Here is a 26860-nt window from a genome sequence, read left to right as displayed (position 1 = left end):
CAACTATAAGCTTGCTTAATATTCATAGAAAATAAAAGACAATCTAAGACTAGTAGCAGGAGATCTCTTTTGATACCAAATATTGATACCAAAGCATTACACTTTTGAAGTCATTAACACCCTTAATTTAATAAAAAAAATCAACTCAATATTATTATTTCAATATCTAGAAATATGCCCAAGAAAACCAAAATCATAGTGAGATGACTCAATTCCATGAGTCAAGTGTAGAATACAAAAACCACAATATCAAGTGTTTTATTGCAAACATCTTGGTTACCTCAAGAAGATGTATCTCAAATGACTTGCAAATATTTAAAAACTCCAGGTTGATATGAGAGCCAAACTTGGTGTTCATTATTCAGCCCATATTATTCAAGATGAGTAGAATTAGCCAAAATTTGATACTTACGTAGTCATTGAGATTGTAAAATCACTAAACAATGAAAATTATGAGATGTTCAAAGCTGCACTTTCTTCTTTAGACTTGAATAACTCCAATTCAAGGTAGTACTTAGATTCAAGTATAATTGAGCACATCCATGACAATCATAATAGCTTCTCTATCTTAAATAAGTACATTGGTAGTATTAAAACTACCAATGGATAAAGCCATACTATTTTTAGAAAAAAATTATACATTTCAGTTTACCATGTGGAGAAATAAAGGATGTCTCTAATATTTTGTATGTGCATGATTTTAAAAAAAATATATTCTTGATTGGCTCTTTCATTGATAAGAGAATAATAGTATGTTTTGATAAACACAAATGTATCTTCTATAATAAAAATCAAAAATAAATAATTACAAATGGCATATAAAATAAGCAAAATGAATTTTATCAACTTGCAGCTTGCAACTTGGATATCATAATAGGGCTTGTACAAACTAACATTGACTTAGTTAGGCTTTGATATTTTCAACTACTACACATTGGCTTTCATCATTTATGTGAATTTATATCCAAAGGCATGGTATTTGATATTTCATACATACCCATTTACAACAAAGTTTGGTTGGATTGCTAAGTAAGTAATTCAAAGAAGGTTTTCTTTGTCAAAGTGAATCTCAAGCAAAAGACCACTTAAGTTATTACACATGGACCTATGTAGACCATATAAATTGCTCCTCTTAGCAAATCAAAAGTTATCTTTACTATTATAGATGGTTATAGTCACTACATTTATATATACTTTTTATGAAAAAAATTAGCTATGCTTTAGAGCGTCAAGACCTTTAAAGTCATGATTGAATTATACCTAAATAAGAAAATTTAAACCATTAGATGTGACAATATAAGAGATTTTTTATATGACAAGTTTATCAAGCTATATGAATCAACAAGCATGAAGTGCTAATTTACAAATGCCAATACTCCAAAACAAAATGAGGTCATAGAACAAATAAATTGAAACCTACTCAAAACAATGAAATATATGATTCTTTAAGCAGCAGCTCTAAGATTCTTGTAAATAGAATCACTTAACACTGCAACTTTTTTTTATCAATTACTTACTAACAATCACTATTTCTTTTCAAGTTACTTCCTTCAAATGTGTTTTTTTTAAAAAAAAATAGATATTTTATTTCTTTATATTTATGGTTCATGTGATTACATTTTGATTGACAAAAAGAAAAAAAATGAGACAAATTACAAACAAAGACTAAATTAGAATTGTTTGTTGGATATGACAACCAAACCAAGGATCATTGCATATAGATACCAAGCAACCACAAATTAGTAATAACTAAAAATATCCACTTAGCCGAGTCTAATATGCTTTTAAAATCAAATATTTCAAACTATAGATTTGTACTTATCATGTCAACTTCAATGCCCACAATCACCATGATATCCAAAAGTTTTAGATTTGATTTATTGCTTGCCTCAGCAGTACATGTGTTAAGTCTAATCCAAGTCATATCAATTTGTTCCCTAATTATCCATGAACTCAAGCTCCTTGATTCATTCACATTTGATATACTAGAGTTTGGTACATTGGTTCATAAACCTATTCAATAGATATCCTCTCAAATCAGAATTTAACCACCCAAAACAAGACAACTTTCTATTTTTTTATATGATAGTATTACCTACACCTCTGAATAAGTAGCAACTTCTTGTCATTATGCCTTGCTACAAACATCTATTGATTCTATTAAATTCTATGAATTAATAGAAATAAATTTTTTCTTTTAAAAAAATTATTTTTTAATAGAAGTTATCAAGGAACCTATCAATTTGATTTACTTATAAGAAGCCAATTCTTATACTAACTTACATGAATCCGTGGAGTCCAAAAGAGATTCTTTATTAAAAAGTAATACTTAAAAATTCTATAATAGGTTTTAAGGAATATTGTCTATCATAATTCATTAAATCTACAAAATCAAGATAGGATCCAAAAGAAAATAAAAACCTAAAGTGCTATTAATTCCTCATAGTTTCCAATAAATCAAAAGAATTAATTTTGACAAAATCTTTGTACTTGTAGCAAACCAAAAGATTGTGAGATCAAAAATTGAACTTTTGGCTAACAGTGATTGACCATTAATTCATAAAGGGTTTCAAAACTCTATGATACAAAATAAGGTGTATAGGTTAAAGAAGTCCTTATACAAGCTCAAAAAGACTTAAAGAGCTTGGTTTGAAATAATAAATTCCTTTTCTAATTAGTTTGGTTTATCTCAAACTAAGGCTCACTATAGCTTGTTTCATATCACTGATACCAACAAAATCATTGTATTGATCTTATATGTTGATTACATATTGCTCATTGGGTCAAACTTTGGTCTCATCAATCAACTTAAGTAGCAACTCATGCAATTATTTGAAATGTCCAATCTTAAAAATGTGGCCTTATATATAGGCATAGAATTTATCAAACTTTATATTAATATATTTTTTTTTTGACTCAAAAGTCTTGCTCTTTATAGATTTTATGTGAGTTTGATATGTTATAATGTACCCTTGCATGACTATCTATGATCAAAGACTTAAAATTAAAGGCAAAAGATGATTCTTTTAATGTTGATGCTAAGCTCTTTTAATAGCTTGTTGGCATTCTAATATATTTGGTCAATATCAAACTTGAATTTTTTGTCACTAGTATTTTGAGTCAATTTATATATAGTCCTCAAACTCTACACTTAGAAGTAACCAATCAAGTACTTAGATATTTATAAGATGCATTAAAACTTGATATTTTTTTTTAGTAAGTATGAGTGTCCTAAAATTATAGGCTATATATAGATTCAAATTAAGAAAATTTCTATGTAGACAAGAAATCAATCATTAGTTTGAAGACCAATATAATAGTCATCTAAGAAGCAAGATACAATAATCATTTTTTCTATTGACACCAAATCAAAAGCTTTGTTAGAAGGAATTTAAAAAGCCATATTGCTTTTCATCTTGTCAACCAAGATTCATGGCCTTGCACCTAATTCCATCATGATTATTTTTAATAACCAAAGTATTTTAAAAGTAGTTTGAAATCCAATTTATCATGAACAACTTAAATATATAGAATTATGGTTGTATTTTATTTATAAAAAAAAAAAAAAAAAAAAAAAAAAAAAAAAAAACTTACTCATAGAAATAGTAAATATTATGCATATTCAAACTCATGATCAAATTTCTAACTTCTTTACAAAGCTGATAGGAAAGCAAAGATTTATTAAGCTTAAGAACAAGTTTGGAATTAAACCTAAATATATTAAAGCAAAACTAAAATCTCTGCAAATAATATTTAATTTCTTCTATACTCTTAAAACTACAAATCTTTACATTGCTATGCTTGCTAATTTTTCTTTTGCAATCAAACCAACTATAGTAAAGCACCAACTTGAAGCCACATCATATAGCATAATATTTCTTAGCATTTGTTGTACGTGGTTGTGAATATCCTCAATTCCCACTCAATGTGTTAAAGTTGGCCTCTAAACTTCAATAGATGAACATGAACTCAACCTTTGAGCTTCATCTATTATTCCTTAACTTTTACTTTTAGTTGTCCACTATTTAATTAAAGCCATTATTTGGATCAACACATCCAAAAAGAAGTCCAAGGCATAATGAAAAAAGATGAGAGATAGGAATTAAAGACCTCAACCTACAACAAAACAATATTGTTTAAATTTTAGTTAGTTATTTAGTATACAACAACAATCTTAAAATCAAGAATAATTTACACTATTACCAATGATATGTTGGTAACTTGACACCAATTTTGTAATCTCTCCTTAATTATTGTCATCTTATTCATTAATTGTAAAAGCATCTTTTTTCACCTTTGTTTTTTTTTTTTTAGTATATTAGTATTATTTATGTATTCTTGCATCTTTATGTAAAGAAATGTTGATATAAGTCTGTCCACCTCAATGGATAGCATCATATGAATTCTGTTAATACTTCATCTATTAGCTCCAGTTATTTAATATAAGCTCAAGTACTTTCCTAATAAACTATCCTTATTGAATCAATATGTATGTATGTATTGCTTCTACTACTTATCAAATACTTATTTGATCATTAGATGGAAGGATGTTAGTAAGTTGTGTAGTGTGATTGCATGACTTTGAGCAGCAACTTACTCTCTCTATTACACACTTTTAGACATTGTGATGCTCATGAAGTTTTTATTTTTGCTTTGATTTGAAATTGTTTGCACTAAACTAAGTTGATGATGCATACAAGAACTTCAGCCTTCAAGAATGTGCAAGTGTAAGTTATAAGTATAAGTCACATATGTATTCTTTATTTTGGTCTTGGTTTGGTTTGAGTATACAATTGTGATCCATTGGATTCCAATCATGTATTAATAATTTTTCTTGCGACTTGCAAACATTCTTGTATAATTTATAAACTAAAATGAGATCTTTTTGTAGGATTTGTTTAAATTGACTGAAGAGAATTTGATAATTATTTTTATTCATGAATATTTACTTTAATAAAATAATTAACAACCTCTTTTATTTAACTTAAAATCAGATTAATAAGTTGCTTTCATAATCAACATGTGAGAAATATAATAGTAAGCTTTTTTATTTTTTTCTTTTTTCTTTTATATTTTTATTTTTTCTTTATTTTTTCTATTTTTTCTTTTCTTTTCAAATAATACTTTTAGCTTCGTAATTGCTTTTTAGAATTTATATGCAGTCCAAGAAATGTATCAATAGATACTTTGAGTTATGACATAAACAGAAGGAGATTGTCTTATGAGATGGAATAATAAAAACATCAAAATTAAAAAAATATATTATATATCATTTATTTCAAATCTCTCTATAAAATAACCTTTAGAAAATTACAAATTAAAATATATATATATATATATATATATATTTATTTATTTGTATATTACATCATATTTCTATTGATTGCAAATAATAGGATACAATCATATGTAAAAAATGTTAATCAATTAATAATCAACATATGTCACTACCATCTATTATTTTTGTAATTATTTTATTAATTACTACTTACGTTCTGAAGTTTTATAATATATAATAAAGATAGCTCGAATTTATATTGCATTATATAAAATAGATTACTTTTACCTAGAAGATTTGGTACAAATAATAATAATAATAATTATAAAAAGTCATACTATAATTTCTAAACATTCAATACCACCACATTCTACAGTTTACTTTCGAATCTATACCACCACCTAGTTATCATCACCTTGTCAGGAATCTCAGATTTATTCAAAACTTTAACAGGAAGGTTCATCTTTCATAATTCTTTTATACCTACAACCTTCATGTCATGGATACACACAAATCATTTCAACTCACTCTCCACTGCACCCAGTAGAAAGTTACTGCAACAAGCCACAACTTATTAAGGTAACATTATAAACACATGGTGACTTGGGTGATGGGCATGGCAAGCTTGGCAAACATGTGATAGGCTGTGGATACAATTTGGTACTAAGTTAGGCTAATGTTTAACATAGATTCTAGCCCACTTCCTGTACGAATGAAGAGTATTGTGTCTTTCCCTGCGATCGAATCTCTAACAATCATGATCCATGGAGAATTGGTCTATTTACTGAAGTGAAGGTAAAAAATCTGGAAGCACTCGGGAACAGTGTGCTTCATCAGTAGGTTGGTGATGTGCTACCTCTAGACTGCAACAAACCGTAAGCCGGCAACCCTGCATAAGCGTCAAATGTCCCACTAGCCGCAACAATTGGTGGGGCCGGCAAAGCCAAAGGTAAAAGCTGCGCATACATATTCTGCAGGCAGCACGATGTTTTTAATCAACATGCCCTTCTTTTCAATATTGCAACTCCAAAAATGAGCAGACAGGCTCTACCAAACTCTTAGATTTAATTCCATCATAAATTTAGCACGCTGATAGAAGTGCATCATATCAAACTTCATTTACTGTACTGCTCAGCATGTAAACCAGCGACAGGATTTGTTGTACCGAATCTGCTACCAAATTGTGGTCGAGTTTCCCATGCACATCATCCTGGTTCTTGTAGCTCATGAGATGAGCAACCTTCAAAGAGTACTCTCGGAGGTACTGCGAAATTAGACGACTCAGAGAATGTAGGAAACCGATGTTCTGCATACCACAAGATCATACCTAGAGGAGAAAATTTTAACAATCACATTGACGTTACGAAAGCCACTGTTGCACTACACACCTGGAGCAGGAAAGGGTAGGCGAAATCCATCATATTGTTCATCCAAGCCAACTCTATCACCACATCAGCTTGAATGAGATCATAACAGGTGTACAGGCATGCGGCAAAACACTCTTTCTTGCCCTACGGATCAACCAGATTGAGGTTCAAACTCACACCACACCAAGGGTTCCCGAACAGTTAATTTCTTTGGTTACAATGGTTGAACAGTCAAATCCACTGGAAATCTCATGAGCAGCAATGCAAACAATCACAGATGGCCAAACTAATATACCTCTTTGACAAAGAAAGTTAGCAACTCTTCTACAAATACACTGTCGCCAGACTGTGACGTGGTCTCCATGGCATCCGAAAAAAGGTTATCCTTTTTGGAAAGAGCTACTGATTGCTGCCACCTCCCAGCCTTCTTATATATGTAAGCAGCAATTCTTCGCATTTCCAGAAGTTCATGATTCTCGATCTAATTGCAAAAAAGGATAATCGTTAGCCATTCAAGATAAATCAATCACACCTTTCGTTCTCCTTAAGTCATTTACTGCAAGTTCAAAACAACCCTGCAACTTTTGTCTTCCGATCGGAAGAAAACATGTGGTACCAAAACGTAGAACTGCAATTGTTTGAAAAAACTCGGAAAGCATGAAAAACTCAACTATGTAAATTACTTGTATGGATGGAGTAAAGATCAAACACTCACACGCTGTGCCATGGCAATTGGATCAAAATTATCATAAGTGTCGATGGACTCTCTAATCATTTCATAGTCCTCTTCTTCGATGTAGAGCTCATTGAGAGCTTCATTCACAGCACTCAAGTTGCAATTTTGAACAGCTTGCATATACGGCTTCACCAGAGGCAAATGTCCTGCCTGCGAGAATTAGTACTACGTCGCTTACGTAAGAAAGAAATGATATGCTCTGATTTAGCATCTTGACTCTATCCACATATTTGTTCTAATGAAGAGGCGCTGCTTTAAGTAATCGTACCTTCCTCATGATATCCACTGCACGGCTGTGATCAACACGGGTTACCAAAACAGCGAGAAGGTCGTTGAGAATTTCTGGATGCTCTTGCAGATAGAACTGGATAGCTTTGTAGTACAATTCTACGTTAGCCACCTTGCTAACCACATCCTTAAACTGAATATGATCCCAGGCGTCGGGAGAATGACCCATGATGGTTGCTGCTGCATTGTCATACTCTTCATATTGGATGTATAAGTAGGAAAGCTCCTTCCAGTGGTGATGCTCGTCACAGATACGAAGAAGCTTGGGAATATTAATGCGGGTAGAGAAGAGATTTAGATGTTCCATGAGCTTCTCTGGACGGTATTTCGCATATAAAATTCCAAGCTCCGTAAATATCCCCATGTGAGCCCGTTCCAGACCAATTCCACTTTCCATCAACATTATGAGCTCATCGAAGTTGCCCTTATTCTGGTAGTATTCGCTAACCTCTTCCAAAAGATCCACCTTCCACAGCCACAAAAAGCCCATTTCATTCAAATTCAAAAATGAACTAGGCATGGTGTTGATCCTGAAGATATCAGGTTTCATCCATTAAATTCTGTATGATACATTATGTTGACTAAGCCAATACCTGAATAATGATCTTAAGGCCACAAATTTGAGCCAACCGAAATTCCTCGGTATCCACGCAAGCAAAACAAACTTCCCTCCATGTTTTAGAGCTATTTGCTTTATGAGCAACTTCGATTGCAGCTTGGAACTGATATAACTTCACCAGAGTGCTGGTAAGACGAGGCCAATTCCCAATGTGAGAGAAGACAACCTTGGCAGCTTGATAAAGCTCTTCATTAAAGAGACGGTCCCCAACCACGAGTAGATTTGCTACACAGCCATTGGGTTGTGCGACAATTTCTGTAAGATCGTCAAGGCGACTCATTTTAGCATAGGCAAAGATTAGCGCCGAATCTACCTGTGGCTCCTTAACCTTCTGGCGCACCATAATCAAATAACGCACTAGATTATCATAAGCTTTGAGCTTTCCAGCTTCTCTTATGACATTAGTGAACTGGGAAGCATCTTTGGCGCGAACAAAGGAATCAATTGCATCACTTATGGGACCGTCTCTGAGTTGTGCTTTGCCAACTTGGCTCCACACCTCGTCTACTTCCACACGTTCGGCAAACTCGGCAGCTCGCCCTATGCTGTGAAGATTGTCTAGAAGGACATTGACAGCTTGCACATTCAAGTTAAATTTCTTGAAGATCATAAACGCTTCCTCGTACAGCTGGGCTCCAACAGCAATCTCTCCAACAGCTGGACCATCAAAGTTCTCCAAACGGTGGATGTAATCCATCACTCGTGATTTTTCAGTTTTCACGGCAGTTAAAATCAAGAGGTTTTGTAAATTGGGGTTGCTACTAAAGGCTGTGTTTTGAAGGACAATCTTCTCCAACAGTTCAATAAGTTCGTTTGGCAAGTTGGCAGACATGAAGGCTTTCACAGTAACTGAGACCTGCTCAGGGCTCTTGCTCTCTGGTAGTGCTGTAGATACCACCTGGTCAATCAACTGACGCCTGAATGGGTTCTCAGGGTCTAATATCTTAGCCCACAAAGTCGCATCCATACGCTCCACCACATATCTATCACAAAATTCAGGACATGTCGATATTGGTTAGAAAATGCTGGTTGTAACAATTAAAAGATTTATGCACTTATTTTGTAACGTCACTTCAGTTCAGAAGAATTTTCAGAAACATAAATTTCATATCTTAAGTTAGTAGAGACATCAAAGAAAGAGAGACACCTAGCCTGAAGCTTGAAAAGGGAGTTTCTTGTTGTCACGTTAACTAGTTCATCATCACATTGACCCCGCCGATATGCCACTACCGCTAGTGACGAATCCCGTTTCTCACAATACTTGCCAACAACTCGAGAATCATAGTATGAATTTGTATATAGGAACTGCTCTGGGTTGTTATTTGTGTCGATAGTAACCTTCCCCAAGGCATTGTGAACTTGAACGTCTTTGCTTCCCTCGCTTACAAGGTGCTCCAGTAACGGCGTCAGCAGTTTGAGTCGATTCCTGAAAAACATGATTCAAACGCTAAAAATCCTCATTATTGTAATTGAATTCACTTAAACTAGGAATCACATACCTGTGGATTTGGTCAATATCTGAGCTAATATGAAGAGAATTAGGTTCAAAGTTACTAAATAAATTCCAGGTTTAAGTCACACTAATTTGCATACCAAATAAATAACAGGCAAACTAAATGACCTTTTCTCACATTCGTCCACAAGTGCCTCCACCGACAATAGTGACCGAACGGAGAGCAGCAATCCTTTGATAAATTCTTCCGGGCAGTCATCATCCAATAATTGACTTAAGACTTGTGGTGCTTTGCTTGGATTAACCTGTCAACTTATCACGACAATAGATTATGAGGAGACATAAACTGTGAGCAAACAAGTTAGTTTCAAGTGGTGAAAATTGCAGACATAAATGATAAGGTAACATCTGATACATTGCAGCATTGGATTTGATTCTTATACAGCCAAAAGGAATAACAAATGTAGCAAATAAACAGGGCAAACTAATGTTGTATCGGATTTACCTTTTGAACATATCCTTCTATAAACCGCAGCATATTGTTCACATACAGATAATGTATTAAATCGGGCACAAAATCATGGCGATCACAGACATTTATAAGAGGGCGAGCATCCTGTAGTTTAGCTTCCATTAGAAAAGATTTTGTTCGCTCAGCTGGATAGAAATTGGACTCCCTTGTGATGCGTTCAACTTCCTTAAACTGAGCAGTCTTTGCTGCAGATTCAATGTATTTGAAATGAACCTCTGGATCCTCACTGCATCAACCTCTTGCAGCAACGAAGCTTGTTGATTTTTCAAACCGGATAACATAAAAGTCACCAAATTATATATATTGAAATAAAACCAAGCACAATTATGTATGAAAGATTTAGGAACAAGACGTTCAGGCAAGGACAGCTGTCATCATTACAAATTAAAATCTCCATGCTAGTTTCATTAGCGGAGAAATGGTTCTGGAGTGAAAAAGTCGGAACATAAACCTGGAGTTCACATAGAAATTGAGGAAGAGAAATAAACCCTCATAGGACTTGAATTCATCAAACATGTTAATACAAGCATTAATGCCTAGTTGCTCAGCATACTCCTTGGCCACCTTATACCACAAGTAAACATGGGTGCATCAAAGTTTGTTGGCTTTTGCGGAAGAGGTCATGAGTGTTTAACAATAATTATGGTATACCTCTGGTGTAAACAATTATTGTCTTAATTTGCGTAATTGCAGTATCATGAACTAATGGCTCGCATGAAAGTTCTGTAAGATATCTCCGTTGTTAAATATTTGTATGACAAAGTGGAAGACCACCTGTACTTTCAGCACATGAAGGCTCACTACACGAACAAGGTCAGCATAAACACTTTACCTATAGAAGCACAATAAGATCAACATAATTGTACCTGGACCACAATTTGCAAGTTGGCTCGCAAGTTAGCCGAAAGAAGTTCCTTCATACATTCTAATGCCCAATCTTTGGAGAGCGTCCCAAAGAAATCCATCAATGCCTGAAACAAATTAAAATAAAATAAAATTTTATTATCTGTAAATAGAACTTTGGTCTTACCTGGTTGTTTTCAGTACCTATAATTTTACAAAATCAGAACCAGAAATCCAATTAAAGACTTCGCATTTAACAGAAGAACAAATGAAGTATATACCTGAGATTCGATGGCATGGGTGTTGATGATCACACGCTTGATGTCGCTCAGCTCCGTATAGAGCTGAAGTGATAAAACATCAACGCGGCGATTTAAGTCGTGTAAAGTAGTTATGCTCAATTCTAGACGAGGTTTATAGTTGCAGCGGATAAAAAGTATGGTATAAAATGTCATTACACTAGCAAGCGAATTTCTAAACCTGCATAGCACGCATATACACGCCAGCCTTCTCACAAAGCTGAGCAATTCGAGGACGGTCATAATGTTTGAAGATGCCATTAGTCAAAATCGCATCTGCGACGTTTGGAAAAGTGACAAGATTGATTTCGAGAGCCTGTATACACGTGGAAAGTACAGCATGAGTTAAGGAATCATAAAAAATCAGCAAATGTAACTGAGAAGCTAGATTTAAATTTTTACCTTTGTTTGAAGAGCACCATGTTCCGGCAAGTTGGGCTTGAGAACATCAAGTAGGAATGCAGTGGCCTCCCTAATCATGTTACGCTGTACAAAGCGATAAATTAAACGTATTAGCACTTCCTGATACGTAAACCACACAATTCAATAATGGATTTACATCTTTTCAAAATGTTCGTACATATACTCAATATGGAAGCAGAGAGAGGTGACATTGGAGCATAACAATATCGGTGGGGTGCATTTCCAAGAAAATTTTCAGGAAAGTAGAAAGAGCAAAAAACTTCAACCTGGAGGAAAAAATCTGTAATGGTATTATAGTCCACTGGACTGCCACCTTTCATTTCTGACATCTTTACTGCAAAATTCACCGCCCCCTACATTGAAAAGTCTCAAGTCAACTTGGCATGTGAAAGAACATAAAGTGATGCAAGTTGAGATCTCTCATGCTTCAACTTCCATACGTCAAATTAACGGTTGGACTTAGTAGCACAGCTGTATACCTGAGGATCTGTTTGTGTGATAGTTTGCAGCAAAGATAAGTAGTCTGGAGTGTAGCCAACCTGAAAAACGAAACCAGGATGCAGTATTAACAAATGAAACCTTACCTTTGCAAATAGTAAGATCCAGTGCACTTAAAATGAAAAAAATTGTTGGGAAGTGAAAATCAATGTGTCAGAGTTTGCAACATGGTTTCTAGGAGGCAAGATTGGACTGCTCAAGCTTGTGCAGGAACCAGAAAACATGTTTTACTTGAGCAATGTCAACCGTAGATTCACGTACCTGATTGGAATAAATAAGGATCTTTTCAAATTCTTGACGTTGGGCAAACAGTACCACTACTTTTGGAGAAGCCCTAGCTTTAATGTAGATCTTTAGTGCCAAATCCTTATCTACGCTCTGCAAGCTCAGAAATATGAGAGTTAATCATATAATCATATAATCATAGAATACTGAAAGCAATTTGGTGAATGTGGACAGCATGGTTCGAACTTGCGGAACATAATTGTCACCCACCAAGGTGCACAACAAAGTCCAGATATTTTGTAATAAAATAATAACGTTCAGTGTGATGGAAAAACCTACCAAAATTCCTATTACGGTGACAATTCCAATATCAAGCACTTGCGCACGATACCCGAAAATGTGGAGTTATCAACATAACTTCAAAAGGATTCGCAATTTATTACCAAGCTTGCAAACTAGCCTTAACAAGTCCTTCTAATGTCCGGTCTCCTGTAATACCGCACTTTTGTATACCAGCATCGACAACACCGTCAAACTTTTGGTTCACGTTACCATTACTATTCTCACCTTTACAAGATCTCCCAGCTCCTCACTGCAATCTAGTTTATCCTCTGTTAACCATGTTTCCAACAAATGGTTCTTCTTTTGGCTTACAACCAAACGGGTAAGCTCCAAGGATTCGAAAGCATTTAATTTTCCTTTGTTCAACAAGGTTCCAAAGTATCGCAACAATGGAGAGGTCTGCCCTGCTTGTATGGGTACAGTCTGTCCAAACAAAAACCAACAGAAATGCAAATAAACCATGCCAACATTGCGAGTCTCACAATTTCGAAATAGAATGCATGTTATAGCTACATGGTCAATTATTTTTCAGCATTTACAAATCATCTTATCTTTTGCGTTGAAGCTTTCACAATTTAAGTTCAACATACCCGAAACCTGGCTATGGTTTCTGGAGTGCGGAGAATGCCTTGGGGCGACTCTGCTGCGAGCTCTGCTGCTTCTGTGTGTTTATGCTCGAGGAACAACTCCTGAAATCGCTGTACAATCTGCGTGGCACACAAAACGAAGTGGCCTATGCAATTACATTTTTCACACAAATTACCAGGACTATGCGAGCACAAACCCACATGAAAGCACATGGTTAACACATATTAGGTAAAGCATGATTACCAAATTATCTGCCCCTGGTAGATTTCCTCGCTTCGCAAGACTGACGGCAAGCTCCAGATTATTCAACTGTAATTTCCGTATATATTCAGTAATTCAAGGGTTAATCCATACCATTTCAACAACTGGAACTGAGACAAGAACCTCAACGCTTTAGAATCGTTACCCAGCAAAGTGGACTTGAAATTTTTAAGAGGGTAAAACAAATAAGAATATTCTTCAAATACTTTCACACTTCGTACCATATAGCAAATCGTTACCTGTATGCTAACGAACGGAACAATCGTTGCTTCATTCACAGTGGCAAGCAAAACTTGTCCACGGCGATTAATTGCATAAAACCCACCTGCTTCAGTAGCTTCTGCCGTCAAAAAGATTGGATCGGGGCTAATTCGGTTTCTGTAAACGGCTGTTGCAGTCTCTAGGTCGTAAACAAAAAGTAACCCGAGCTTGGTAATAACAAAAATCAGGTTGTATTTGGAGGTTATCTGCACAAAATTAGGAGATGATAGTATTATGCTTCACGGTATGCGTCCTCAAATGTCAACTCAAAAGGCTGTCTAGCGTATTGCAAGCTCCTGTGAATAAGCATTAGGGCTCTTCAACTCACTTGCATAGCCACTGGGAAATCATCTGCGAAGTCCGGCGGGAAGAAAAGATCTGCTTGCTTTTTGGTAAAACTAGGTTTGCCTGATTCAGCTTCAATCAAGCAAGAGTATACATCAAAGATGTGCGATCTCGCAGATAGATATGCAATATGCTTCAGAGGAATTGTTTCAGAAAAACGACGAATAGTTCTGGGAAAACAAGCGCTCTAAGTCTGCTTAATTAAATTAGAAAAAAAGTAAACAGTACTTTAATAAACGTTCACGATAGTGCAAAAATCACTCCAAATGTATGTGAAAGGATGACAGTGCACAGCATTTACCTGGTTGGGCTCCTAGTTCAATAACATGCAGCTTGGAGATGATTTGCCCCGCCACAACCGTTTTAGTCGCGAATGAGATGAGAGTGGAGGAATGATCACCACCTGGAAGCTGAGCAGGAATACAACAAATCAAAAGTCATAAGAAGACCTAGTTTATTAGAAAGACAATGACCATAACCAACATCGAACATGGTTCATACTCTAGAGAAGTTATATTACGATGTTCCTGAAATTCATGAAGGCTCATGATACCTCAATCGACGCGAAGACTGCTGCATGAGCTTCCAGGGCCTGACTCCGCTGCTGGTCCACGGAGAACAGCTGCATGTTGCCCTTAACCAGTGCCGGACGCTGCGGACGCCCGCATACTTATTTCAAAAATTCAGAAACGAGGGAGAACATGTTTATGAATTGAACAAAAAAATCTATGAGTAGGATTATATTTTCAAATTCTGTCCTCATTTTACTCCGCAGTCAATCAGTTTTACCTCCTGTGATCCAGGTGCAATGCCAATGAGCACGAGCCACTTCTCAGATGCGTCGCATCGGTAGTTAATTATCTGGTTGGACATGAGACTCGCCGTCCTCTCGAACATTTTCTGAGGCTCAGACTCACCTGTTTCGACAACCATGCTCCCTAATTAACTGCAATATGATGCAAGGCCTTCCCACACCAAGAACACTGACTATTTTGTTCACAACGGTTCTTTCGAATATGTTGGTGACCAGATATCTCTTGTGAAGAATGTTCACCTTCTATTGACCAGTGATACACCGCTGTCTGTGTGACAAGCCCTAGCAAACTTGATGTAACCCATTTCCAGAAAACAACCTGCAAAGTGATTAAAACAATGTGGCTCATGAAAGTTGCCATGGTTCATACACCGCTGATTGTCCCGTTTCCAAAATCAGAAAGTAGGTTTCCCGATTTGACAGTTTATCAACATTCAGTTCAATCATACCGGGGTATTATCTTGCCATATTGAACAACTTTTAAGAAATACAAGACCCGCGTTACATACCTGCTCCAGCATCATGTGAGCCTTAACTTTCGACTTCAACTCGATATTGAAGATCTGCAAATGGTCTTGTGTTGTTCCAGGAATTTGAGCTGTTTCCACCACACTTTTTGTTATAGCATGCGATATACTATCAAATCCGTTAATAACCGCATGAAAATCTCCGATCGGAATCTAAAAACAGAAGTATATCAACTTCAAATTTGTCAATCATCCTCTGAGACAATTCATGGTACGATGTTTTACACTTTGAAAACATAAGTGATTTCTTTTACCGAAATGTATACAATTATCGTGACACACACTGGAACAAGGTTACATTTGGAAGTAATCCGTGAAGTTCGAGATAACGCGCCTGCCCTAGAACTGCAACGTGCAAGATGCTGTGAGAAATTTCTCTAGTTCGTGATTTGTTAACCTAACTTGCCTTTGAGGGCGAGAACTTTGCTGGATGGATTCATAAGAGCCGAGTCTGCTGTTATGGGTCTTCGTAACGGCTGCATGGGCGAAGCCATGTCGATAATCACTACATTGTTTTGTGGCGATGTCTCGCGCACGCAGATGTACTTGTCAGAATCCATAGTCACATGTGTGAATGTGACAAACTGTGGGAGGATTCCGATGCTTGTAAGCTGAGAGACAACTATCCAAAAACATGGTTAGTCTCGAAAGGAATTTCTGTGATGATACAATCGTGGATCTTACACAAGAATCACATACTCCCCACAATAAAGTGAACGCGTTGAATTGTACCGCCAGAGCCTCTTTCACAGTAATCGGACCGTTCGCCGCCATAGCAACTTCACTAGCCTTCGGTTACCGAACTTTCTTTCTTGAACCCAAAAGGTTGATGGAAGAATAACTCCGAATGCCTGATTCGACGATTTGTGATCACGATGCCTCGAGGAGATACTTGCCCTCTTGATAATATTTCAATATAGGGGGTTCACTGGAGTGATCCGAATTGCAGAAAAGATGAGAAGGATGCTCAAATTTGACGACTGTCTTGTGCTAATCAAATTACATATGATTATTCAGTATCTGTGGTGACTTCAGTAAGGCACAAACAGTGTATGGGTTTGCGTGCGAACAAGCACTGTCATCAAATTATGCTGGTGCACAATTTCAAATAACTTATCATACAGAGACATGATGTTTCTCGTGTGATAAGCGAAAATTGTTGTAACGAACATATTTTAGCCAATTAGCCCGATGCCCATGCTCGACTACTTTCCCCTAAGCTACTTTAGACATCAATTTTCTCCTTCCGTGGGCCCAGACGAATCAAGAAGCACAAGAAATGGTTCACTATTGTGGGTTACGACAACGACGTTTTCCCTAACAAAGTCTGGTCAGATACACGTGCAAGAAAATGTTGGGGGACAATGGTGGATGTTGGTGCTGTGTGAAAGTCAAGGGATACTCCTGACAGATCTCCGGCTTTCACTAATGCTCATAAAATTAACACGGTTTGTCACGACCAATCATCGACCAGCAGAAACCATTTCAAGTTCCCGACTGCTCTCGTTCAAGGATTCTACTCAAGAAGTGTGCAAACTTCGACAGACATTTCGGAATACGTGACAGATTAACTAAAAAACCTTATGATCTGATTCGAAGTCATACATAACTGCTAATGAGCAGCCTCTAGTAAGTTGAGATGTAGCGAAATCGTATGATTTCATTCTTCGGAACCGTGCGAATTCATACTAAAAGACGCTCCCCCGCAAAACACATGTAACGTGACAATTTTACTCGCATTCTATGCAAACCATGCGGCTCGCCTTATCGATTACCGTTTACTACCTAGACGAAGACGAGACGATATCCCATATGACCCGGTTGTCCAGAATGGTGCTAGACGGATACCGTGTTAAGACATTTTTAGATCTGTCATTAAGTGCATCGATGAATGGAACTATACAAGAAATATTAAAAAAACAAAAAAACAAAAAACAAAGTATCAATGCAGTGCACAGTGAACAATAGCATCCAACAATTTCGTACACCGGAAACTGTCACTGAAGAGATACCACAAATCTCGACAATTAAGATGCTGACAATATACATAAGACAACACAAACTAAGTGAAAAGCTGGAGTCAGGTCTTGACTCATGAAACAAACTTGATGACATCTGGAGTCACTAAGCCCCAGTAAGCTCAAATGTGCCAAGCCTAAGACTAACAGGGCCGTCATGACTCTTATCCTGATTGCACACAGCTGGGAAAACGGCAATCCTTTCTGACTAGTAAACACCACTCAACCGACAGAAAAGTAGCATCAGCAAAGCATGAAGGCTGGTCTTCAACAATGGTATTGCCATCTAGACCTCAATATAAAGCCGTCACTAAAAAAAGAAAAAAGAAAAGGAAAAGAAACTTTCAAGCGTTGTAATAGCTTCACATCCCAACGTCGAAGCGCTTCATTCATGCACAACTGTTTGTCCAACACAAGGGGTCTTAGCATCTTCAAGTTTCATTCCTGCCTGCAAAACCAATTAATGCACATGATATTAATTCAGAAGGTGGTATTGTAGTCGGATCAGGAGGGGACTTGACGTACGAGAAAAGCGACTCAAACTCATCGCCTTTCATTTCACAACTGGAACATGCTTTTACATGGAAAAGAACCGACAAACAGCTTAGCTTGTCAGTTGAGTATGCAAACAATTACCTGAAATGTAGTTGGGAGATCTACATGTCCGCCTCCTGGAGCCTCCGTTCGTCGGGTGAGTATTGCCTCGGCGATGGGGACCTTCGTCTTCTTGGGGGAACCGATGGTGAACTACCCGGACTTCGCGACCTAGAAAATTTTCAAATTGCGATCAAACAAAGCACCAAAAAACATTTAAGGGACATTGGTTTAGTTTCGTTTGATATGTGTTTCCTGAACCCATTATAAGAACCGCGAGTACTTACCGAGAACCGTACTGATCCCTACCGTTTGCGCGGGCTTGAGGATCTCTAGATCGAGATGGTGGAGATGGAGACCTTTTAGACGAATCAGGAGTTCGATCTCGCGTCCTCCTATGAGATTTTACAGGAGAGGGTGATCTGGAAGGAGCATTACCATGATATCCTGGAGAGGGCGTGTATGACCTACGGCGGTGACCCCTGCCTGTTCGGGAAGGTGACCTGTACATCAGCGCAGCATCATTATCGGCACCCACCACAAAACGCACCTTAGCGAATTTCTCGAAACAATGTGAAAAAATGTTACGACTTGACATCATTAATCAATAATAGCTTACCTTGACCTGCGACCACCACGGGGAGAAGGGGAAAATCGCCGTGGAGAACGTGAACGTGATCCTATTGCATAAAGTAGCCATGAGATCAGAAATACAACCAAACTGAAAGAATACAGTAAATTTACACTTATCACCAGCTCATGAATTAGACCAGGTATTTGGCATAGACAAAAGGAGAAGCAGAGTCAGAGAAAAATATGCCAGGACAAGGACACACCTCTACGCCCTCCAAATCCAGGTCGACCCCTGCAAAACACACCAGATCCCTTCTGAATTTCGTAGCCAGTATGGTGACTTCTCTAAGGAATTATACCTCATTAATGCCTCTATTAAGTCAATATTGAATAACTATTTTCCACCTCAATAATGGCCAGCCACACCCATATACCAGTTCTCTCGATCCAACCAGACATAGCACCAAAATAAGTACCTGATACGCTCCTTTATGCGCATTTCTTGAGGTTTCTTCCGGTTCTCCTCGGCGAACACTACAGTAATTTCACGTCCTGCTATCAACTGGTGATCCAGACAGTACTGCGCTTCTGCAGCATCTCGTGGTTCTAAAAATTGCACAAATCCAAACCCTCGTGGTAGTCTGCAATCTCACACAAAAATCCTGTTAGAAGGTGAGGGACAGTTGCATCATGACTATCTTGTCCTGATACGAACCCGGACAAAGTGTAAGTTTCCAGCGCCGTGTGTGTTCGAGAATGTGCAAAACCCTGGTAAACCGTCCTCTCATGCATGAACCCCTGGTTACGCACGCTCTGAACCGAGTTTTTACTTAAAGGATTCTTTCGTACATTATATCTTAATACGACCACCCGTGATAATAGCTGCTAACCTTGAGGCCAACACACGCCCCTAATGACCGCCTTAATTGTGTATTCTTTCATCTTCCAATTCTTGCATAACATTCTTCCAGTAAATTTTGGGACTGCATGGTACTTCATACTTCATAGGATTTGATCTCAACTTCCACACTGCTGGGTAGACATCATTGACCCTTTCCATCCCTTCCACCACTTCAATCACCTTGGGCCACCGAATAGACACTATCTTCTCTTCAACTTGTCTATCTTGAAGCTTTCTTGGAACTTCATAGAACCTTCTGGGAACTGATTCCAGGAATAGGACCTTCATCTCTACAACCTTTCGGGAGCCAAGAGTTAGGCAAACCAATATCATTCAGTATTACACTTGTTTCTTTGTTCTTTTCTCTTTTTTCTTTTATTTGGAGAGTACCTTCAGGTTTTGTCGTACCAAGTACTCCTGACAAGTTTTCGTTCATCTACCGAATATCTGCTAATTTCCAAACAAAGTGGTCCTTCCACCCTTGTTTCACTCATGCCAGATAACAGCCAGAGTCCAAGCCCTCAGCATGAGACATATAAACATACCCTGTGTAGTAGTCCCTTGGTAAATATACGTCCTTTACAACCCCGTAACGCTCGAAAGGAATACGAAGATCGTCAGCGCTGTGTGATCATAAATTCACGATGTCAGTTCATTTTCGTTCCACAAGAGAACCCTATCGAATCCAAATCATGCAAAGCAGTACGACTAAAAGTGTTTCAAAAATTCACCACTAGAGGCCAGCCACGTGCCAAAACATAGAAACCACTCTTTAACTTACGTGCAGTCGCGCGGGATATTGCGAACGAGGAGACTAGTAGGAGGCTCGGGTTCCCTCCCATACCCACCACGACCACCTCGAGGGGGAGGGCTAGGACTGCGCCTCCTCCCGCCATAACTCCTTCGCGGAGGACTATCATAACCCCTGCGCGGAGGGCTGTCGTAGCCCCTGCGCGGACTGTAGTACGGGCTGCGCCCTCTCATTGCAACCTCTGCAAATAAAAACAAATAAAATAAAAAGAAAAATAAAAATAAACACACAATTAACCACAAAATTAACCACAAAAGAAAACAACATCGATCCCAACGAACACACACACACACGCAACTCCTCGAAAACACCAAACTAACCAATTCACAAGAAAGAGAGTAGCCACGAACGGCACTCAAACCCACAATACTGACAAAAGACGAGACGCTTGTCGAGGTACTCAACCAAACCAAAAACCCTAGCACTCCGCAAACTTTGACACGCGCTCCGCTCCTTTCTAAACAAGCTCACCAGCAGAAAAGACGACAATCACCACAGTCTCACAACGGAACGGCAAGGCTTGAGAAAACTCACCACACGTGATTGATCACTTGCCACAGAATCGACGTGGGCACGGGGACGAGCACGCACGCACGCGAGGCGATGGAGCGGCGGAGGAGGAGGAGGGGGGAGGGGGGGCTTACAGTAGTACCGCAACCAGAAGGCAGCAAGCCCGCATGCAGAAAAAGGTTAATAAGCGCGACGGAAAGTGACCCCCCCCCCCCCCCCTGACTGAGTCTGAAACCTCTCCCATATCCTTCTCATACGGGTATCATCTAACTGACAGGGTCTGATACCAATTCACACCCGCCCCGGACGGGTGTAACCCCCCCCCCTAATAGCCGTGACTTGTTCCTTGAACGCTATCCTCTTCGCTTTCATGCTCCTCGAGGCTGGCTGCTCCGCTCCATTTGGATGAAACTCATGGATGAATATATGAGTGGATGGATGTTACTTGGATGTGAAACTGGTTCGTCTGTGAAGGCTCTAATTGCTTTTACTTTAAAGTATGAGAAAGGAAAAATCTCGTCGACTTTGCTTTTTGGGAAATACTTTTTCAGTATTTTAATTGGCATATGCAGCTGTGGTAATAACGAAAGGTACTTTTTAAAAATAAAAGCCACCTCGAAGCCCCCTTGCTCCATGTCGAATGCTCAGTACACCACCTTGCTGGAGCCCCCCTCTCCAGGACCTCCCCCGTAGTGTGGGTATCGGCAGCATGGATCCACCGCTTTGATGTCCTGATTGCCACTTTCCATCTCCGTATGCGTGAGACGATGGGGATTAAGTGGGCATTCAATCATACAAGCAATGCACTCAAACTTGCGAAGAGTGACCGGCAACGATGAATTGGAGACCTTCAACACTCTCCCCTGCTCAGAACAATGCGAGCAATCAATCACTAAACTCGTGCATCGGCCATTTCCCAATGTAGAGTTGTAACTTCACATCCCCCGCTGATTATAGTTTTGCAAATAATTAGAAATGGTTCTAATTTTACGTGACTTCTGCGCTTTCAGTACAGTTTTAACTGACGTGTTCACCCTTTTGACTCATGTTCTCATTCACATCCTAATATACGAACACAAGCTCACTGACACATCCTCACTCTACCCAGTCATTACTTCATACATTCACTCATTAGTGTGAAAACATCCGATCAATCTCCGCAACTGAGAAGCTGTTGCGGAGATTTAACTTTTGATTTTTTTCTTAAAAAAAAAAGGGGGGCAAAAAGGCGCTGTTTGTAAAGTTGGCGATATTTTGGAGGCGCATGCAATGTAGCCTGTGCGACTGCATCAAGAGTTAGATTTTCTGTAGCCAACAAATAAGGTCATCAACAATGAAGCTCTTATCCCATACTATATTATGTTGTCCGAGCTACATGTTTTTTACTTCCAGCTACTGACAACTCAAATTTCATAACAATAGTGAAGTTGTTTCAGAAAGATATGGGCATACAGGTAACAATAACATGTTGGATTCTTTAAAACTGACACTGCCAATATATCATCAAAATACACTCGGTACTCCAGCCTAGTTTCGACTTCAGTTTTATTGCAGAGGAATTCGGGCTTGGGCCATTACAGTCAATCACAGGCTTTGATGCCCAGAGTGGTGTCCTGAAATGTAAAACTTTCTACCGAGGATATCAAGCTATAAACGCTTAACCATGGTTGGGATGACAACATCACGATGTCGCTCAGGTTAGAATATCTCTCATGCTTCACAGGTTTCATAACGGTGTTTCATCTTCCCCTAGTGCCTTCAAGCGGATGCTTCTGTCCAAAGAGTGTCCTAAGCTCCAGAAAATCTAAACCTAAACCATTTTTAAAGGAGGCTATTCAAGCAGTAGTTTTGTTCATGAGAAACCTATGAGGAGTCCTCAGGTCGCACCTCCAGGATCACCAATAAGTCCAAGAAAGTCGTCTTTGATTGTGCCAATACAGAACTGCATCGAAAGAGCGAGTTGAAAGTTAGTATACAGATTGAGAAGATCCTCGCGATTAATTGGTTCCGGTATTAGTTGAGGTTCTTCCAATGAGCTACTTTTGAAAATTCTGAATCTGAAGAAAAACAGGACGAAAGAAGCTCAAGGAACTAATCAATAAACTGTGTGTGTACCCGTTATGAGTCCACATAGTGCCTGCGAAGGTGAGAAACACTTACAATCTCTGTAGCGTCAACCCGGGTACCCACAATCTTAAGCCGAACTTCACTATCCTTCTGTATTCTTACCTGCATACAAAGAATGCTATTATAACTGACAAGCCAGAAATTGAACTAGGCTTTGACATGTGTCACCAACTTTAGCCTCCAAGATATCAATGCATCGAAAACCTACGGTTTGTGCTAAAGACCGTACATGAACACAGAGCTATCTCAACACTAAGAATATCATTAATGACACTCTTTTTTGGAAGATGAGCAATCATACCGAGCCATCCGAAGTTTTATAATTCGGTACATCGTCTGATTGAAACGCCATGTCATCTGGTATCAACTGCCAAACCCAAAAGCAGACAATGAGGACTCTCCAGTTGAAATATAATAACTCCTTTCCTTCAAAAAGACGTGGACATTAAATGTTCACCTTCAATAGCTTGCTTAAAACACGAACATGGAAATTGCGATTAAAAAGAGCAAATCCCCTTCGGAAACTTAAAACGTGGGGGTGGAGGGAGAGAGAGAGATAGCTCGTAAGGAAAAAAAATTGATGAGAGGTTTAAGCCACAGATAGCGTTAAGGAGCAGTCAGTGAGCTTACGTGATTTGACACAAAGATTTGAACAGGCCCCGCTTCAGCAAAGAAGCCCATCTGCACACACCAAGCTGAATTCAGATAATCACATCATAGAATTAATAATGCTTGATTTCTTCGACCTTTCCTTGAATTGGCACCTCTTCAAGCTTATAGAAGCATTGAAAGGGACGTCCATAAAAGTTGAGATTCAGTTCATGTCAACAAAAAAAATAAAAAATAAAAAATGACCACGGACTCTCATACAGGAAGTTTCGACAGGGAAAGGTGCAGATAAGTTACAACTAGTGATTTCATGTGATGGGACAGTCCTGAAAAACAATCTCAAGAAGAACAAAACCGACATATCAATAGCATATCCAGCTTCTGGACAGCTTAAGCAAACATACGTGAGCCACGTGTATCCCGACCTCATAAAAACTACACAGTTGAGGCCAATTCGTGGTAGATCTAGGGACTTCATTCCATCAACTGACAAAACGTTAGAATTAAAATGCCATCATTCTACCTTGTTCACCATCGTAACAACGCTCTCTAGTATTTCGCCTTTAAAGGGTCTGAAAACGACACATTGGTACTTGACGGGAAACGTTACGAATCCAGTTCCGTCACGGATGAGTCCCGAGCCAATTGTTTCTACTGCAGTAACTGCAACCACAAATCCATGACGTCCACTGCAACAGCCACAAAAAAAACATTAGCGGCATTAACAAGGGGATGATTATTAATGATAACTATCGAAGATCTTGAAGTGACGCTCCTGATACAGACATGCGCATGAGTTACTAGAGAAATACATTTTCATTAAGGATGAAGAACCAAAGCTCACAGCATCACTAACAGTTCCAAACAGGGTTTCCAAAAATTTAGGATGGCAAGACATAAAACAAAATACTCCCTATTACAGCCAGATTGTACGCATCAGCCCAAATTTTCGGCAGAGCATTCCTAGCTGGTGCAATGCGCTGCTACCGAGCCAGTGTGAAGAAACTGAACAAACGGGCATTCTCAGCGAACTAACACGAGTCCCGGTCACGTAGCGAAATCATTCTTTGCAGCGTGCCTAGGATGGACAGCGACTGTCCAAAACCCCATTTCGTCACAACACAGAAGCTAAACAAACCCACATACGCACCACCCTTCTTCCTACAACACTCGGCTAACCCACAAAGGGACTTACGCCGCTAACGAGGGTTTTACGCAAAGCCAAGGTCAGCAGCAAATCCACTATCGTCGCGAGGTAACCCACTCGGACATAGCGAACACCAGTTGCAGATTTCAGATTTTCCAAAGAAACCCACAATTCTACGACCCTAATCATGAGACTGAGGAGGAAGGGAAAGCAACACCTGCAGGTGCCCTCAACGTCCTGGATGAGCTTCGCAATGAGCTTGTCGCGCAGATGCGGTCCGAAGTGACGAGGGTGCAGCTGCAGATTCCGGTCCAAGTAGATGTGGAAAAACATGTTGCCCTCGCTTTCAATTCCTCGAAGAAGTGGAAAAACCTGCCTGATGAAGCACCGACAGTGCCGTAATAGCCCCAAAACTGGGACGGGGGTAGCGCTACGGGTGGCGAGAGCAAATTGTTTTGAAGGGTTTGCCGACTCGTCGGACACGGTGAAAGGAGACCCCTTCTTTTTTGTTCCTTCTCAAACACCATATGGGTCCTATCACCGTATACTTTGCTAATAGGTCCTAACTGTGAAGGCAAACGAAAATCCTCTGAACTCCCTCCGCTTTCGAGTTGGTTTGGGTTTGTTTACTGCATAAATGTAAAAAATTAATTAATTAAAAACAATATACATAGTTTATATATATATATATATATATATATATATATATGTATGTATACACACACCTTTGTTGGTGTTTTTTTTTTTTTTTTTTTTTTTCTCTTTAACATTTTGAGATTATACATTGGATATAAAAACCATAGTCAGATTTTCTTTACATACAGATGTATCCTGTTTATTGATATCCCTTAAATATTATTTGTTTATCTGATAATACTTTTTTTAGGTTGTTCCTAGGTTGTTAACTTATAATCTTGGTTTTTTCGTAATTAATATATTAAAAAAATTTAAATTTTTATAATTTAAGTGAGAAATGTTTGGCAACTATGTATTCATCCTAAACCTGTACGATTACTTCCCACATGCTTTCTCAATATGGCTTTGATCATGTGCTCAAATCCATTGTTCTATTTAGAATTCAAATTAATCATGGTTTCAATTCTCACAACATTTATTTTTATGTGTTTAAGGTCATTGCTAAATTAATCTCTGACGATTAGTCTGATTAGTCTCCTATATCTTCTCTTTATGCAAGAATATTCATAGAACTGCCTAAAATTTTGTTGATCTTCTAGTTGCTATTAAAAGTATAAATCAATTACTGTGATTGTGGGTGCATTGTCTTCTACTAATTACACTAGTCTGTTATTGTTTGATCATATGGCTTCTCCTTGTGCAGCCTGCATAAATACTTAATTCTCATTCAATTAATTGGAGAATTCTGTAGTGTTTGCAACAACCAATACCAATTGATTGCATGTGATGGCATCTAACACGTTACAAATTACAAGTCGTATTGCAAATGCTTTGCCATTGCAATTTGCATTGATTGATATTGATTGTAGAAAAGGCTCATGATTGCTGAAGTAATGTAATAGAGAATAATGAGAGAGTTTGGTTGCATTTGAACAAGGTTAAGTATTAGACAGAGATGAGAAGTTGACCAAGGGAGTTGTAAAGAGGGCTAACGCAATTGGATACTATTGTTTGGGAGAATACATGTGATTACTTGGGGGCTATGAAATTTCATAATCCCACCTATATTATAAAATATTTTATAATTCACAATATTCTATCTGCCAAGGTTATAATTTAAGCAGAGTGCACATATATATATAATGCAGAGGAATCTAAAAAGTTTTGCATGATACTATTATTATATAACATAAAACCAAAAATACTATAAAAGCTAGTATATGCAAAATATACTT

General features: G+C 38.2%; 3 protein-coding genes across 10 annotated transcripts; all 3 read right to left on the bottom strand.

Annotated features, from left to right (window-relative positions):
* Positions 1-5522: 5522 nt before the first annotated feature.
* Positions 5523-17562, bottom strand: LOC112283117 (clathrin heavy chain 1). 6 transcript variants are annotated; one of them, XM_024521459.3, is made up of 31 exons: positions 16432-17562; positions 16106-16321; positions 15682-15770; positions 15413-15491; positions 15148-15275; positions 14912-15010; positions 14660-14768; positions 14342-14430; positions 13992-14219; positions 13735-13800; positions 13494-13610; positions 13129-13326; positions 12598-12714; positions 12318-12377; positions 12105-12191; positions 11818-11901; positions 11597-11731; positions 11398-11460; positions 11140-11244; positions 10725-10837; positions 10247-10499; positions 9910-10046; positions 9436-9714; positions 8263-9271; positions 7650-8135; positions 7361-7531; positions 6941-7126; positions 6667-6789; positions 6444-6542; positions 6135-6249; positions 5523-5832 (listed from the first exon to the last, which is right to left on the bottom strand). In XM_024521459.3, the coding sequence occupies exons 2-31, from the start codon at positions 16257-16259 to the stop codon at positions 5798-5800; spliced, it is 5013 nt and encodes a 1670-aa protein (XP_024377227.1). In that variant the 5' UTR covers positions 16260-16321; positions 16432-17562; the 3' UTR covers positions 5523-5797. The 6 variants fall into 6 exon arrangements, with proteins under 6 accessions (XP_024377227.1, XP_024377223.1, XP_024377225.1 ...); XM_024521455.3 differs by having other exon boundaries at positions 16106-16310; XM_024521457.3 differs by having other exon boundaries at positions 5523-5812; positions 16106-16310.
* A 132-nt stretch (positions 17563-17694) lies between these two features.
* On the bottom strand, positions 17695-21249 carry LOC112283118 (serine/arginine-rich SC35-like splicing factor SCL30A). 3 transcript variants are annotated; one of them, XM_024521464.3, is made up of 9 exons: positions 21131-21249; positions 20567-20777; positions 20331-20408; positions 19361-19525; positions 19148-19176; positions 18931-18991; positions 18599-18814; positions 18354-18482; positions 17695-18165 (listed from the first exon to the last, which is right to left on the bottom strand). In XM_024521464.3, exons 2-8 carry the CDS (start codon positions 20767-20769, stop codon positions 18374-18376), a joined length of 861 nt encoding a protein of 286 aa, XP_024377232.1. In that variant the 5' UTR covers positions 20770-20777; positions 21131-21249; the 3' UTR covers positions 17695-18165; positions 18354-18373. The 3 variants fall into 3 exon arrangements, with proteins under 3 accessions (XP_024377232.1, XP_024377231.1, XP_024377234.1); XM_024521463.3 differs by having other exon boundaries at positions 18621-18814; XM_024521466.3 differs by having other exon boundaries at positions 18750-18814.
* A 1385-nt stretch (positions 21250-22634) lies between these two features.
* On the bottom strand, positions 22635-25406 carry LOC112283177 (DNA-directed RNA polymerase II subunit RPB7). The gene is made up of 6 exons (XM_024521584.3): positions 25207-25406; positions 24366-24531; positions 23864-23914; positions 23535-23600; positions 23267-23335; positions 22635-23048 (listed from the first exon to the last, which is right to left on the bottom strand). Exons 1-6 carry the CDS (start codon positions 25320-25322, stop codon positions 22983-22985), a joined length of 534 nt encoding a protein of 177 aa, XP_024377352.1. The 5' UTR covers positions 25323-25406; the 3' UTR covers positions 22635-22982.
* Positions 25407-26860: the final 1454 nt, after the last annotated feature.

The sequence above is a fragment of the Physcomitrium patens genome, chromosome 6, assembly GCF_059467195.1.
Source record: "Physcomitrium patens ecotype Gransden chromosome 6, ASM5946719v1, whole genome shotgun sequence".
NCBI classification, from domain to species: domain Eukaryota; kingdom Viridiplantae; phylum Streptophyta; class Bryopsida; order Funariales; family Funariaceae; genus Physcomitrium; species Physcomitrium patens.
This window is presented reverse-complemented; position numbering and strand designations above follow the sequence as displayed.

Bases quoted from the DNA above. Each gene is read 5' to 3' on its own strand.
- LOC112283117 (XM_024521455.3), bottom strand. From the start codon at position 16,473: ATGGCGGCGAACGGTCCGATTACTGTGAAAGAGGCTCTGGCG. The intron at 14,220-14,341 runs GTGAGTTGAAGA...AATTTTGTGCAG, and splicing joins ATTTCCCAGTGGCTATGCAA to ATAACCTCCAAATACAACCT. The intron at 6,790-6,940 runs GTATATTAGTTT...GTTGATCCGTAG, and splicing joins TAACTTTCTTTGTCAAAGAG to GGCAAGAAAGAGTGTTTTGC.
- LOC112283177 (XM_024521584.3), bottom strand. From the start codon at position 25,322: ATGTTTTTCCACATCTACTTGGACCGGAATCTGCAGCTGCACCCTCGT. The intron at 24,532-25,206 runs GTGTTGCTTTCC...TGGCTGTTGCAG, and splicing joins GACGTTGAGGGCACCTGCAG to TGGACGTCATGGATTTGTGG. The intron at 23,601-23,863 runs GTAAGCTCACTG...TGGGTTTGGCAG, and splicing joins AAATCTTTGTGTCAAATCAC to TTGATACCAGATGACATGGC.
- LOC112283118 (XM_024521463.3), bottom strand. From the start codon at position 20,769: ATGAGAGGGCGCAGCCCGTACTACAGTCCGCGCAGGGGCTACGACAGC. The intron at 18,815-18,930 runs GTAAGCTATTAT...GCTGATGTACAG, and splicing joins CGTGGTGGTCGCAGGTCAAG to GTCACCTTCCCGAACAGGCA. The intron at 18,483-18,620 runs GTAGGGATCAGT...AAAATTTTCTAG, and splicing joins TCCTCAAGCCCGCGCAAACG to GTCGCGAAGTCCGGGTAGTT.